We start from the raw sequence: 15,127 nt of genomic DNA on the forward strand, positions 1-15,127 counted from the left end.
TGAACTGACTGTTTTAAAATCTACTAGACAATTGGATTTTTGCAAATCCGAATCCCAATAGTTTAGTCTCTCTTACCTTGGTGTTCTCCTATCTTGAAGAGTGTAAGACCAAGATTTTAGGGTCATAAGAAAGGGGAGAGAAAAAGCTTATTGTCTCTTTTCACTGTTCTGTCCTATCTAAAGAAGTATATAATTGATCTTGCTTTATGCATTCATCTACTCATAATTGTCATAGTTCCCTTTAATTCTTTAGTCATGACTTTCTTTAGAGCACTTTGGTGGGGTCAGAGTAAATCTTTAAAGTTATATATATTGTGTTCTATTTCCCACAAGAAATGAGTCAGGGGCTGGGCTTTCACTTTCACAGAATTTTCTGCCCTTTAAAACAAACATTAATGCCATTCGTTGACTTGGAAGTTTCTGGGTGTGTAATGCTTCCTTATTCTTTATGAAATCTCCTTCCGGTGGTTGCAAAAACTAGAGATAATAGATTCTTAGTATCAACTTTATTATTCTTTTAGAAACTAAGGTTGCTTTACTTTATTAACTAAGAAAGTAGCTCACTGCTGGGGAATGGGACTTTGAGAATTAATATAGATAAATGTTTTTACTTAGGGATGAAAAATAAGAAAAGTCGCCAACACCTATAATGTTGGAACGTTGGAAGAACGTTGGAAAGACAAATATTGGTTTATAAGGCTGGGCCGTACTTGACCAAATATAACCTTGGGACTTTTGTTCTTCAAACAGAAGGTAGGGGAGAAGTGATACGTAACGAAGATTCATTTGTATGTGAAAATAAAAGCATGCTCATTTCCCAGAATGTCTCTTTTGTGCCAAGTGTGTAAGTTATATGATAACTCAGAACAACAGGCAGATACAGTATGGCAAAAAACTTTTTCATAGAAACATCTTAACAGAATTGACCTACTCCAGGAAGTTATTTCAAGGCAGGCACAACGAACTTTTTCGGAATGAATAAGAGAAATCTAAGCAAGTTTTTAATTTCTCTGTGGGAGTTCAGCTAGAACATAAAACTACTTTGACTATTCCTGAGGATTTTTGTCAATAAATCTATGGACTTTCCACTCCACTTCATTTTCCAGCTCTTGATACTTCCCATCTGTGCACTAGAATCAGGTAAGTTTTAAGCCTTCACTTTTTCTCTCAAGTTCTTTGGCTGGAAATCAATGGCCAATAAATATCAGGCTGTAAACTATTTTCTTTCATAAATTTAGGTAAAGAGGTAGTGTTTCTGGGTTAGTATGTTAATCATCTAACGATCCAATCATATGGCTTATAAATAGTTTCATGTGAGTGTATTTGAAAGAATGACTTCTTAAATAGAGAAAATAAGCTGGGCATGGTGGCACATGCCTATAATCCCAGTACTCAAGAGGCTGAGGCAAGAGAATGGTTGCAAGTTTGAGACCAGCCTGGGCCACAAAGTAAGCTCAAGACCATCCTGAACTGCATAGCAAAACCCTGTCTCAAAAAAAAAAAAAAAAAACCAAAAGAAGAAGAAGAAAGAAAATAGAGAATAATAGAAAGATAAGTATCATCTGACAGAGTCATAGGAGGCCCCCAAATTTAAATAGATTAAATTTGCCCTTCTTTATTTTTATTATTTCAAGTTTCCCAAGAAAATAAGGTATCAAATTGCTGCTCTGGTTTTCTGTTTGTCTCTTGTGTCAGTTTTGATAAGCTGTTCTTTCTAATAATTTTCAAAGACATGCATATAATTGGTATGATGTTTTCTTAATGTCCACAACAACCATGTAATGAAGGTCCCCTTTTAACCATAATGCTGATAACTGTGTTTTCATTCTTTGTTTTTTTAGTCTATCTTGTTTGAAGTGTTTACTAATATTAAAAAAAATTTCCTGGATTTGTTGTTTTCTTTCTTTCTTTCTTTTTTTGCTCTTTAATTTTTTTCTACTTTTTATTTCCTAGTGATTGACTAACACGGACACTTTGATGATTAATTTTATGCCTTTCTTCTAAAGCCTGGATTAAGAAAAGAATTTCCCCCTGTTCGCTGTTTACCTGCATAGAACACCTTCTGATGTATCATATCTTTGTGAATATTCAGTTCAAATTATTATCTGAGCCCTTAGGACAGCTTAGTGGTAGAGTGGTTGCCAGGTAGACAGGAGACCATAAGATTCAATCGCAAGCACCAAAGAAGGAAAAAATTTTAATTGATCTACCACTATTTTTAAAACAAGGGCCTCTCTAGAGCCTTCAGTCATGAGACTGATGCAAATTTGTCTTCTCTGCACTAAAAGACTGAGAATTCCTTTTAACGTTTCTACAACCTTGGGCTTGCCAGGCAGGTACTTATGCCACTGAGCTAAATCCCTTGAAAAATTTGACTCAGTTTGTTGGTTTCTTTGCTTGTAAAGTCTCAGAAACTACTATGTCTGAGCTTCCTCAAAGCATCAGTTTTATCCTCACAACTTCCAAGAACTCTACTAATTTTTCATCTCATGGCAGAAGAGGTGTACTCAAGTCTAAAACTGGATTCTTGTCCAAGATTTCAAAGTATTCCTAAGAAAAGAGTGCTCACAGCTTTATACTGTGAATTCACCATTCCTTCCAGAACTTTTAACTCTATTGAGGCCCTCCTGGAGGTTTTTATCTTCTAAGAAGTTTAGAACTAGAAGAATTCTAATCTGCTTTCCTGAGGGTTTGAGTTAGTTTTTTAGCTTCTACTTGTGTACAAATTTGCAACTCAGCGAAGTTCTTAAAGAGCAAAATTGATAGCTATCTGATGTGCCACAAAGCCCTCCATTTGTCATTGTAGTCACTCCAGCCTTGCAAGAAACTAACCTTTTAACAACTACTAGGTTCTTTGATTTGTACCTTTTAACTCACAGAAAATGACAATCCCATATTATTAATCCTGACCTGTAGCACCTCTGGAAAACTCTACGCTCTTTGAAATTCTATTCCCTATAATTTTTCTTGGTCTGCATTTGACTGATGTCTTAAATAAATTATTATGGAATGAACTTGATTTTCCTAGATTTCAGTAGAAATGTTAACCTCTTTTAATTAACTCCAACCTATCTAGAAATGATAATTTTGAGAATATACTTTTAATTTTTCTTTGTGTATTGTGACACTTTGAAAACATATACACATGTGTGCACACACATGTGCATGTGTGTGTGTGCATATACATGCACACACAATTGCTTCATATATAAATGTCCCAAAGTCTCTTTTTTGGAATAGAAGGAAAATAAAACATTTGATTATTATTTGATATTTCTAGTAGAGAAATATCTTAGTCAAATGCCTTTTTCAGCACCATGTAGTGTCAATGGAAGTTATTAGCATTGTTTTTTCTCAACCAACACAAAGTCATGGCTTTCTGTCAGTCTTAACCCTGTAACAGAATACTGAGAATATCAGTGATTGTGAAGATTCATGATGATTTTGTGCTCTTAATCTTTGGATTCAGTGCTCATGATCACTATACTCATAGTTTAGATCATGGCATTCTTACATTGTGACCTACTAATTAAAAAGAATTTTTTAAACTAACAATATGTGTTATTCAGTTTCCCAGCAGTGTGACAGAATACCTGAGAAGAAAAACCTTATAGGAGGAAAGGTTTATTTTAGCTCACATTTCAGAGGCTTCACTGCATGATTATCTGACATCATTGTGTTTAGACCTCTAGTGAGTCTGAAGCATGGTGGTAGAGTGTGTGGCAGAGAAAAGTTGTTCATTTTATGGTAACCAGGAAGCACAGAGTCAGAAAGCCCTAGAAAAGATGAAACTTTCAAAATCATTTTTTGGAAGGAAACTTTCAGAGCTGTGAAGGAGGTAGCCTGCCAGTACTGTCTTCCTTTCTGCTTCCTCATTGCTGTGCAATGAGCAGCTTTTGTCTAACACACCCTTCTGTCATGATGTTTCAGTCTAATCTCAGACCTGATGGAACCAGCTGTCTATGAGCTGAAGCTCTGAAAGTGTGAGCCAAAATAAATCTTTCCTCCTCTAAATTATTATTCTCAGGTCTTTTGTCACAGCAGGATATAGCTGACTAACAGAAAATGCATATTGAGAGGCATGGTCATTGCTGTAACGTAATTGATGATGTAGTTTAGAAGGATTTAGAACTGGTTTGCAGGAATAATGTAGAAATATGTGGGGATGCATTCTAGAAAAGATCTATAATCTTATTTGTATGGTTTAATGGACAAGTCTGGCCTGAGCTCGGAAAACCAGAATGCTGACATATGTACAATAAGGACAGTAAAAACTATGTTAATGACATTTCCCATGAGAAAGAAAACTGTACTTGGGAATAGAAATAGAAGTCATTTGTGTTACATTCTGAAAACTAAAGTATTTGTATTTTCTCCATACCTGAGACTCTGTGGGAAGCTGGGTCTTTAAATGATGAATTAATTCACCTGGCAGAGGAAATTTCAGGGTAGCACAGCATTCAGACTGTGGCATGGGGAACACCAGAAGCTTTGGTCAGATTCAAAGTGAAAACCAGAAGCAACTCCCCTCCCTGGTAAGTGACTGCAGTGTAGCAGACTGTGGCCCTTGCAGGGGGAGAACCACTAGTGTCTCCTGAGATCTGCGCCATGTTAGAACTTAGGACCCTGGGAAGCCCAGCAAGCACCTCCCCTCCCTGGTAAGTGGCTGTGGTGTGGCACACTGCGGCCCTTCCAGGGGGAGAACCACCAGTGTCTCCTGAGATCCGCACCATGTTGGAATTTAGGACACTGGGAAACCAAGCAACCAGCCTGCCTCCCTGCTAAGCAATAGTGAACCTACTGATGCACGGCCTAGAGTCAAACATCCCACTTCCCCTACCCCCCTTCTCTTGTGTGTGTGTGTGTGTGTGTGTGTGTGTGTGTGTGTGTCCCGTTAGCAAATAGGAACCAGAAATCTGAGCATCTCCTGGGAAGTTGACCATAGCAAATAAGGGGGACTTCCTTCTACCAATACTTTGAAGGCAAGTATTTTTATTACTGTTTTGCTCTATTCTGATTAATGGTACTGCTCTATTCAATATTCTGTAAAAAAGACAAAAACTAAAAAAAAAGAAATAAAATATAAAAAAAGAAAATAGAAAAAAACAGAAAGAAAAAAAAAAGTGAAAACTAGATATAAAAATGGAGCAGAAAGATTTGAAAACCTTGCAGTTTGACCAGGTTAAAAAAAGCTGCTGTAAAATTGGGATTAAAGAAGATATGATTACTGAAGAGATGAGTGTCATTGAAAAGAAAGCAAGTATTTTGCACCAGGAAAATAGGAAAGATTCCTTTAAGATATCAAGGGAATTGCTCACTCCTTACCCATGCATCTCAGGATTAATGCGATAAAAGTGTACTCTTTTAAAAAGACTTTGTTTTAAGGACAGATCATCAGGGTGCCCTGCTCTCACAGGGCAGCTTAGGAACTTGTTTCCCCAGCATGCACTTCACCATGCTCAGCCATGCAGGCACTTAGCAGCTGTGGTCAAAGTTGCAGAAGACCTTTGCACCACCTATGCAGTGCTTATTTTGCAAACATGCCAAATGTAAGAACTACAGAAGTAAAGAGGTTTCTACCAAAAATTCAAAGGAAAACCTAGTGGTCAGACAATGTCTAACAGGGTCAGAGTCCCTTGAAAGACAGCACTGAACTGTGAGAATGAAGCCCAGGCTGAGATAAAGACCCCAGGAAGGCAACTATATAAAAAACATGAACTATCTGCCAAAAACAGTGAGCAGAACCAGTTTAAAAGGGTAATCATGTGGGCTGCAACCAACAAAGCCCTGATGAGGGTCTTCACAAGTTCTCTGGAGCTCGCACCGTGTCAGCATATGCTCTAGATACCATGTGTGGAGCTGCAGGGCTTAACGTTTTCTATGCTGAGGTTTGTCTTACTTTTTGTCTAATCCCTCCTTTTTGTGTTCCCATTCCTCCCTTTAGGAGTGGGAATGTGTACCTTATGTGAGCACTGAATGTTGAAAGGATGTAAGGGGTTTTTCAGTTTTTGTTTTTGAAATAAGGGCCCACAGCTAAGCGTTTGCCTTGTGGCTCAGAAGAGACTGTAGAATTGGACTTCTGAGCAATGCTGGAACTTTTGAGACTTTGGGGAAGAAATTAGTAACACTGGTTATATCACATTAGGCAAAATTATTACCTTGTTATTGTGTTTATTTGGAGATTCAGTATGGATTAAGGAAATATGATTAAGTGTTAACAGGGATGATTTATGGTGGTTAATTTTTTTAATTTAAAGAGAAAAAAGAAAGGACATAAAAAACAAAGCAGTAAAAGGGTACAAGTAATACAGAATTTCAAGAAAAAAATATACAGTAAGAAATCACTACTTAATAGGTTACATATTGTCTTCCTAGAAACAGTTGTCCAAATTATAAAATTAAAGCATATAAAGTGGACATTCATACAGTGACATTGTAGACAGTTCCATTCAATGATCCAACAAAAGCTCAGTAATATGGTTTTCCATCCTACACACTCAAACATGCCTGCAGTTATATCCCTTAGTTCACCTTCCTTTCCTCTCTTTTTTACAATAACAATTAGACTTTTTGGGTTTTATTACTCCCACAGTTCTTATTACTTTTTTTTGAAGAGAATAAAACCAAACGTGACTAAGCAAAACAGAGTCAGTTAGAACAGAAGGGTGGGCATAGTACATGATGCAAAAATAGAATACCAGGTGATCAAAAGTGGTTACCATTGTGCCTCCTGCTATTTTTAAATTGGGTTGTCAATATCATCAGGTATAATAGAATTGTTCAAAACAGTACAGAACAAGACCAATAAAACCTACACTGGAGACCTTACAGGACTTCAAAAAAAGATAATAGTCAAACCATAATGGGCATCATAGTATATCTTATTGCCTTCAAAGTGATTGCCTATACCCTCAAACTTGATACTATCAAACAAAATAGAATATAGAATAATCAGACAAAACAAGATGGGGAGAGCAATACTGGGGTTCAAATCAGGTTAATAGGAAAACAAAAAAGTTACTATAATATGCCCCGCTATTTTTTTATTTAGTTTTCCCTTAATTAAAAAAAATGAGAGAAAATAGTTTAATTTTTAAAAAGGGGGGAGATTGAGATAAAAGAGGACATTGTAACAGAACAACGCAGGTCAGAACTGAACAATTTAAGCATCATTGTGTTTCACCATCAGATAATCTAACATAATAGTAGTCGCCATAGTACCTATTTCCTTGAATTATTTGAGTGTAACTTCGTATGTTATAGCATCAAGCATATCAAGACAGTGTGAAGCCATTCAAGAGAATGAAAGAATTACAGGGTATTTAGAACCAGCTAATAGAAAATGAACAATGGTTTCTATATTATCTGTTTGCCTATAAATTTTTTTGTTTATACTATCACATATAGTGAAATATAGTAAGATACAACAAGTTAAAACCAGTGGAAACAGATGTACCATACCTTGATAGGACTTCAAAACAAGATGATATTAAATCAGCACTAGCTTTTATGTTGTGCTGTTTTCTTCAAAATAGCTGTTCGTACTATCACAGATACTAAAATCGAACAACCCAGGTTAAAACCATTGCAATTAATGAGTGAAAACATTATATGGCTTCAAACCAATATGATTGGGAATCACGATTACCACATACTTTTGTGTATTCTTATCATTTCTTACACTAGGGAAACTGTTCGGTATTTATACATGTGAGTTTGATTTATTTCATTTATGAGTATGGTCTCAAGCTGTGTCCATTTATTTATAAATGTCTCAATGTGACCATTCTTTATAGCTGAGTAGTACTCCATTGTATAAAAATACCATAACTTTTTTAGCCATTCCTCAGTTGATGGACACTTAGGTTGTTTCCAAGATCTGGCTACTACAAATTGTGCTGCTATAAACATGAGTGCACATATATCACTGTGGTATGATGCTTTCAGTTCTTCTGAGAATATACCTAGAAGTAGAATAGTTGGGTCAAATGGGACTTCCAATCCCAGCTTTTTGAGGAACCTCCAGACTGATCTCTACAGTGGTTGCTCCAGTCTGCACTCCCACCAACAGTGCAGAAAAGTTCCTTTTTCCTCGCAGCCTGTCCAGCATTGGTGGTTGGTAGTTTTCTTTATCCTGGCCATTCTTTCTGGAGTAAGATGGAATCTCAGTGTGGTTTTAATTTGCCTTTCCCTAATGATTAGTAATGATGAACATATTTTCATGTATTTATTTTCCATTTGTATTTATTCATCCAAGAACTGTCTATTCATCTTGGATACCCATTTTTGTAATGGGTCTTTGAATTTTGGGGCTCTGATTTTTAAAAAATTCTTTATATTTCTAGACAGAAGTCCTTTGTCTGAGGGACAGTTCACTAAGATTTTTTTCCCAGTTTGTGGGTTTTCTTTTCACTATGCTGGAGATTTCTTTTGACGTGCAGAAACATTTTAATAAGAGGTGATCCCAGTTATTGACTCTGGGAAGTATTTCCCGTGCGGTTTGATTCCTGTTAATGAATTCTCTACCTACTCCTATGTCTTCAAGGTTTTTACCCAATTTGTCTTCCAATAGATTTAGTGTTTCTGTTTTAATATTTAGATCTTTGATCCATTCAGATTTTATTTTAGTACATGGTGATAGGCATGGGGCTAGTTTTAGTTTCTGGCATATGGAGAGCCAGTTTTTCCAACACCATTTATTAAAGAGACTGTCATTCTTCCAGTGAACATGTTTGGCCCCTATATCGAAGATAAGGTGGTTGAGTGTGTTTGTAGTTGTGGTTGTATCTTCTAATCTATTCCACTGATCTTTGGCTCTGTTTTGGTTCCAGTACCATGTTGATTTTACTATGGTTGCTTTGTAGTATAACTTCAAGTCAGGGATTGTGATACCTCCTGCCTTGCCTTTGCTGCTTAGAAATGTCCTTGCTATTCTAGGTCTCTTCTCACTCCAGATGAATTTTAGGAGTGATTTCTTGAGTTCTATGAGGTACGTTAATGGTATTTTTATCGGGATTGCATTGAATCTGTATAAAAGTTTTGGGAGGATGGCCATTTTCACAATATTTATTCTTCTTATCCATGAGCAAGGGATGTTTTTCCATTTTCTGAGATCATCTTCAATTTCTTTTTTCAGTGTATTATAATTTTCCTTGTATAGGTCTTTCACTTCTTTCATGAGAGTAATTCCTAAATATTTCATTTTTTTTGGTTGCTAGTGTGAAGGGTGTGGCTTCTCTTATTTCTCTCTCTGTGACTTTGTTGTTAGTGTATAGGAATGCTATTGATTTTTGAGTATTGATTTTGTATCCAGCTACATTACTGAATTTATTTATTATATCTAAGAGTCTTTCAATGGAGTCTTGGGGATCATCTATATAGAATATCTTGTCATCTACAAATAATATCTTGTCATCTTCTTTTCCTATCTTTATGCCTTTTATTTCTCTCTCGTCTAATTTCTCTGGCTAGTATTTCTAGTACTATATTAAATAGGAGCAGTGATAAGGGACATCCTTGTTTTGTGCCTGATTTTAAAGTAAAGACCTTCAGTTTTTGGCCATTTAGTATGATATTGGCTGTTGGTTTGTCATAGATGGCCTTTATCATAATGAGGTAAAGACCATCTATTCCAATTTTCTGCAAGGTTCTTATCATAAATGAATGTTGGACCTTATCAAAAGCTTTTTCTGCATCTATAGAAATGATCATGTGATTCTTACTTTTGGCTCTATTGATATGATGTACTACATTTATTGATTTACGTATATTGAACCGTCCCTGCATGCCTGGGATGAATCCCACTTGGTCATGGTGTATGATCTTCTTGATGATTTGCTGCATCCTATTTGCCAATATTTTATTGAAGATTTTTGCATCTGTGTTCATTAGGGAGATTGGTCTGTAGTTCTCTTTTTCAGTTGGGTCCTTCTCAGATTTTGGTACTAGAGTAATATTTGCTTCTAGGAACGATTTATTGAAGAATTTGAGGAGTGTTGGCATTAGATCTTCTTTGTATTTCTTGTAGAATTCTGCAGTGAATCCGTCTGGGCCTGGGCCCTTCTTTGTAGGTAAAGATTTAATTATGTTTTTTATTTCATTAATAGAAATTGGGTTATTCAGCAGTTTTACATCTTCATAATCTAGCTTTTGTACTTTGTATGTCTAGGGATCTGTCTGTTTCCTCTGTGTTATCAAACCTTTGAGAGTAGAGGTTTTTGAAATAGGTGTTGATGATTTTCTGTATTTCTATAGGGTCTGTAGTGGTTTCTCCTCTTTCATTCCTTATTGCATGAATTTAAGCTTTTTCTTCCCCTTTTTAAATAAGGTTGGCTAGGGGCTTGTCAATTTTATTTATTCTTTCAAAGAACCAACTCTTTGAGTCATTGATTTTTTGGATTTTTTTTTAGTCTCTATTGCATTGACTTCTGCTCTGATTTTTGTAATTTCTTCTCTTCTTTTGGCTTTGGGCTTGACTTGCTCTTCTTTTTCTAGATGTTTGAGGTGTAATATCAGGTTATTTATTTGTATTCGTTCTGTTTTCCTGATGTGTGAATTCAGTGCAATAAATTTTCCTCTGAGGACAGCTTTCATTGCATCCCACAGATTCCGATAAGTTGTATTTGTGTTTTCATTTTCTTGTAGGTATTGTTTAATTTCTTCTTTAATTTCCTCTGTGTCCCACTGATTACTCAAGAGTGTGTTATTCAGTTTCCATGTGTTTGTGGGAATTTTACAGTATCTTTTATCATTAATTCTAATTTCATAACGCTATGGTCCGATAGCATGCAAGGGGTAATTGCAACCCTTTTGCATTTATTTAAATGTTTTGTGAATTAATAAATGGTCTATTTTAGAGAATGACCCATGCACTGCTGAGAAGAATGTGTATTCTGTTGTTGTTTTGTGGAATACTCTGTATATGTCTATTAAGTCCATTTGTTCACAGGTGCGATTCAGTTCTTTTATTTCTTTGCTGATTTTCTGTCTGGTTGATCTGTCCATTGGTGTCAATGGTGTGTTAAGATTTCCTATTAGAATTGTGTTACTGTTAATTTGGTTTTTCATTTCTGTTAGTACTTATTTTATATAACTGGGTGCTCTGGTATTTGGTGCATATATATTTAAGATAGTTATCTCTTCCTCTTGGAGTTCTCCCCTAACCAGTATGTAGTGACCTTCTTTATCCCTTCGGATCATATTGGCTTGAAGTTCACATTGTCTGCAAACAGCATAACCACCCCTGCTTTTTTGGGGGGGTTCCTGTTGCATGAAGTATTGTTTTCCATCCTTTGACTTTCATTCTGTGGGTATCCTTTTGGGTTAGATGGGTTTCTTGTAGACAATATATGGTTGGATTCTGTTTCTTGATCCATTCTGCCAGTCCGTTTCTTTTAATTGGTGCATTGAGATCACTTACATTAATGATTATAATTGTTATATATTGGTTTATTGTTGACATGTTATCTTTCTGCTGTTGCATCTTTATCTTTCTGTTCTGTTTAATTGTCTGCTTTGTTTAGTGGGTTCTTCCTAAATGTATCTAGGCTGTCTTTCAGTATTCTTTGCAGGGTTAGCTTGGTGATCATGTAGTTTTTCAGCTGTTCTTTGCCATGGAAGTATCTTATTTCTCTATCCATTTTGAAGGGCAGTTTTTCAGGGTACATCAGTCTACGTTGGAAATCCTTTTCCTTTAGGATCTGAAATACTTTACTCCATGCTCTTCTTGCCTTTATTGTTTGTGTTGAGAATTCTGCTGTGATTCTGATAGGTTTTCCTATATAGGTGATCTGTCTTTTCTCTCTGACAGCTTTTAATATTCTATTCTTTTGTTCAATTTCTGGGATGGCCATTATTATGTGTCTGGGTGTAGTTTTATTTTGGTTATGGCTATTTGGAGTTCTATATGCTTCATTGATCTTGATATCAGTTTCCAATTTCATGTTTGGTAAATTTTCAGCTATTACTTCTCTAAATATCCTCTTGACATCCTTTATATTGTCCCCTTCTTTTTCATTTATCCCTATCAACCTTATGTTGTTCCTCTTTGCGTCATCTTGCGGGTGTTGAATTGTTGTCTTTAAAAGATCTTTCCTTTCCTGTTCACTGGCTGCAATCTTATCTTTGATGTCTGAAATTCTATCTTCACATTCATTGAGGTGGTTTTTACAACTTTTGATGGAGTTTTTGATTTCCTGTATATCTCTTTGCATCTGCTTTATGTATTCTGTTTGTTTCTTATGTTGTTCATCCAGGGATTCTATTTTTTTGTTTAGTTCCTCCAATTTTTTAACTGTGTCTTCTTTAGATATGTTCAGCATCTCCTTCATTTCTTCTTTTACCTGAGAGATTATTTCTAGTTTGAATTCCTTTAAGGCTTCCCAGAGTTGCTTCTTCATTTCAGTTACTATTATTTCAGGTATTTCAGGTATGTGGCATATATTTTCTTCTATGCACATGGCTCCTAGACTTTCTTGGGATGGGCTGGATGGTTGAGATTGCATTTTGGTCTTTCGTTTTGTCATTTTCCTATATTTTCAAGCTTCAAGTGTTGTTCCAAGTGAGGGAGAGAGTTCTGCCAGGCTGGGACAGGATTCCCTGCCCCATCCTGACTCCTGGATCTGTACAGGAAGCCATGGCCTGGCCCCCAGGCAAGGAAGAGGGTTCTGCAAGGCTGGGGCAGGGTTCTCTGCCTCCGCTGGACTTACTGGTCCTGATAGAAAGCCTATAGTGGTTAATCTTAATTGCCAGCTTGACTGGATTGAGAAATTCCTAGATGTGCCTGTGAAAGTGTATCCAGAGACAGCTGTCGTGTGTAGCAGCAAATTTAAACTTGTCTTATACATGGGTTGCACCATCCAATAGGATAGGGTCCCAGGTGGAACATAAGGTGAAGAAGGAGAAAACGCACCATCATGGCTCTGTCTTTCTGCTTCCTGCTGCAATGAGGCCATCTTTTCTCCATCACACCCTTTCTGCCTTGATGTCGTGCCTCTCCTTAGCCCAGAAACAGCAGAGCTAAGTGAACAAAGAATGAAACCTCTGAAACATGAGCCAAGATAAATCTTCTCCCAAGTTAATGCTCTCATGCATGTTTTCATGGAGGCAAAAAAGTTACTATACCATGTTGATCTCATGTTTGTGTTTCAATTTTTGCATCCTCATGATATTTCTTGATACAGTAATTTATACAGGAAATAATTTTACAAACTATATTTCAACAAGGAAGAAGATAGGAGAGTACATTTTGTAGTAGGTAAGAGAGGCAAATAAAAGGCCAATGATAAGACAGGTAAGTGTTATGATCTGAGCAACCAGATCTGAATAAAAATATATTAATACTGGATTTTATTTTCAGAACCTGCACATGGGATAAAGTATAAAAAGAACGAGACTGCCATATTGGGAGAAAATGTGACTATTTTCTGCAATTTGACAACGCCAGCAAATGTTGTGCAAATTACCTGGCAAAAGATCCAAAACTCTTTGCCCCAAAATATTGGGACTTACAGCAGTAAATATGGAGAAAAGATTCTTCCACCATACATAGACCGGCTGCAATGTAAAGTCATGGAACCAAATTCCTCATTCCTGACTATCCAAGAAGTGACACTTGAAGATGAAGCTTGCTACAAATGTCTCTTTAATATGTTTCCGCATGGCAGTCATGGAGGGCAAATCTGCCTTAACATTATAAGTATATGAATGTTTTCTATAGTATAAATTACTGGGACAGAATTCATGGGGTTGTGATACTTTGTTGGTGTCCAGAAAAAGAATTTTAAAGGATGAGAGAACAGTAGAAAGTATCCAGGCCAAGTCTTTTATTATCCAGAAAAAAAGAAAAAGGAAAAGAAACCTAGTGACGGTCATGTGACTTGCCTATTTTTACACAGTACAGGATTTTCTCCCTCTCATTTAACTTTATGCTGCATTGCGCTGGCTTTCCTTGAGTGGATAAAATTTAGGAAGAGAATATTTTCTCACTGGAGAGCTGAGAAAACAGAAGAAAGAGAAAGAGACAGTAGAAAAAGAGGAAGAGGAAAGATGGATTTTAAGAAAATAAGAAAATGATTCCCATTCTTCAGAAAAAACCACAATATTACAGTGCCAATAAAAAAATGGCATAAAATTCCCTTACCATGTTGCTATACATTTGAAGTATTAGAGTTTGAATAAGGTAGTTTTAAGATTGAATGAAAGTTGAGACATCAATTATTCCTTTCACAATTATTTCTGTCAGTGATATATAGAATAGTATTGTCAGATTTCATAAAATACAAAAAGTACCCTTCTCAGGGTACGTTTTCAACATTTCGACATCACATAACAATTTGGGGAAGTCTGATTTTTAACAACATAGGAATGTGGTATAACACACTTTTAATTCTCTCTCTCTCTCTCTCTCTCTCTCTCTCTCTCTCTCCCCCCCCCCCGCTCCTGCCCCCAGCTGTGTCTGAATTAACTGAACTTCAATTTAACCCTGACTCTGAAGGTTTTCTTAGACTTACGTATTCGGCTGTGGGAAAACCTGCTCCTCGAATCTCTATCTTTCCCTCACAAGTCCTAATTAACCCTCCTGAAGAATGCCTTGCTCAGAACCCAAATGGCACAGTTACTGTCACTAAAATGTACACCATCTCTTTGGAAACTGTGAAGTTCTTGGGACTCCAACACCTGATTGTGAACATGGATCATCCTTTAAAGAATGAAGACAAGATTGTTCCTCTCTCAGTAAAGCAAGAATGTAAGTAGAAGGGATACCTTGTAAAGTTGAAATATTTGTCTTTCTTTAAAATTCTCTATCACAGGTGTTGAATAAATCATGTATTTTTGAAAATGTAAATCAGTTTAATATACATTCATGGTTAAAAGAATAAAATAATGAAACCTGCTCAGAATACTCTACTGTATATTTTACGTGATCAGCTTGATGTTCAGTAGACTGAATTTGTGTTGTCATCAATAAAAAGTGTGCTCATTTACTTTACTCTCATCTTTCCCTCCATTTATGTCTTCCTTTCTTTCTTTCTTTCTTTCTTTCTTTCTTTCTTTCTTTCTTTCTTTCTTTCTTTCTTTTTTCTTTCTTTCCTGTCTTTTTGAGACAGTGTTTCTCTATGCAGTTCAG

At 36.2% G+C, this 15,127-nt stretch overlaps 1 protein-coding gene across 4 annotated transcripts in view; it reads left to right on the top strand.

Moving 5' to 3' along the window:
• Nucleotides 1-810: 810 nt before the first annotated feature.
• The window catches only part of LOC100718510 (OX-2 membrane glycoprotein-like), a 36,147-nt gene continuing 21,830 nt past the window's right edge, over nucleotides 811-15,127 (top strand). For 2 of the 4 annotated variants that reach the window (XR_010044512.1, XM_013158127.3), the window contains exons 1-3: nucleotides 814-1,140; nucleotides 13,358-13,696; nucleotides 14,450-14,746. Coding sequence is in view for 3 of the 4 variants with exons in the window: in XM_013158127.3 (XP_013013581.1) it covers nucleotides 1,077-1,140; nucleotides 13,358-13,696; nucleotides 14,450-14,746 (700 nt within the window). In the remaining variant the exon portion in view is untranslated. Of the gene's footprint in view, nucleotides 1,141-13,357; nucleotides 13,697-14,449; nucleotides 14,747-15,127 lie in introns of all 4 variants that reach the window. The other 2 variants (XM_063240067.1, XM_063240069.1) reach the window with 2 other exon arrangements.

Source organism: Cavia porcellus, unplaced genomic scaffold (assembly GCF_034190915.1).
Source record: "Cavia porcellus strain 051 isolate PalLab524CR breed Dunkin Hartley unplaced genomic scaffold, mCavPor4.1 scaffold_29, whole genome shotgun sequence".
Taxonomy (NCBI): Eukaryota; Metazoa; Chordata; class Mammalia; order Rodentia; family Caviidae; genus Cavia; species Cavia porcellus.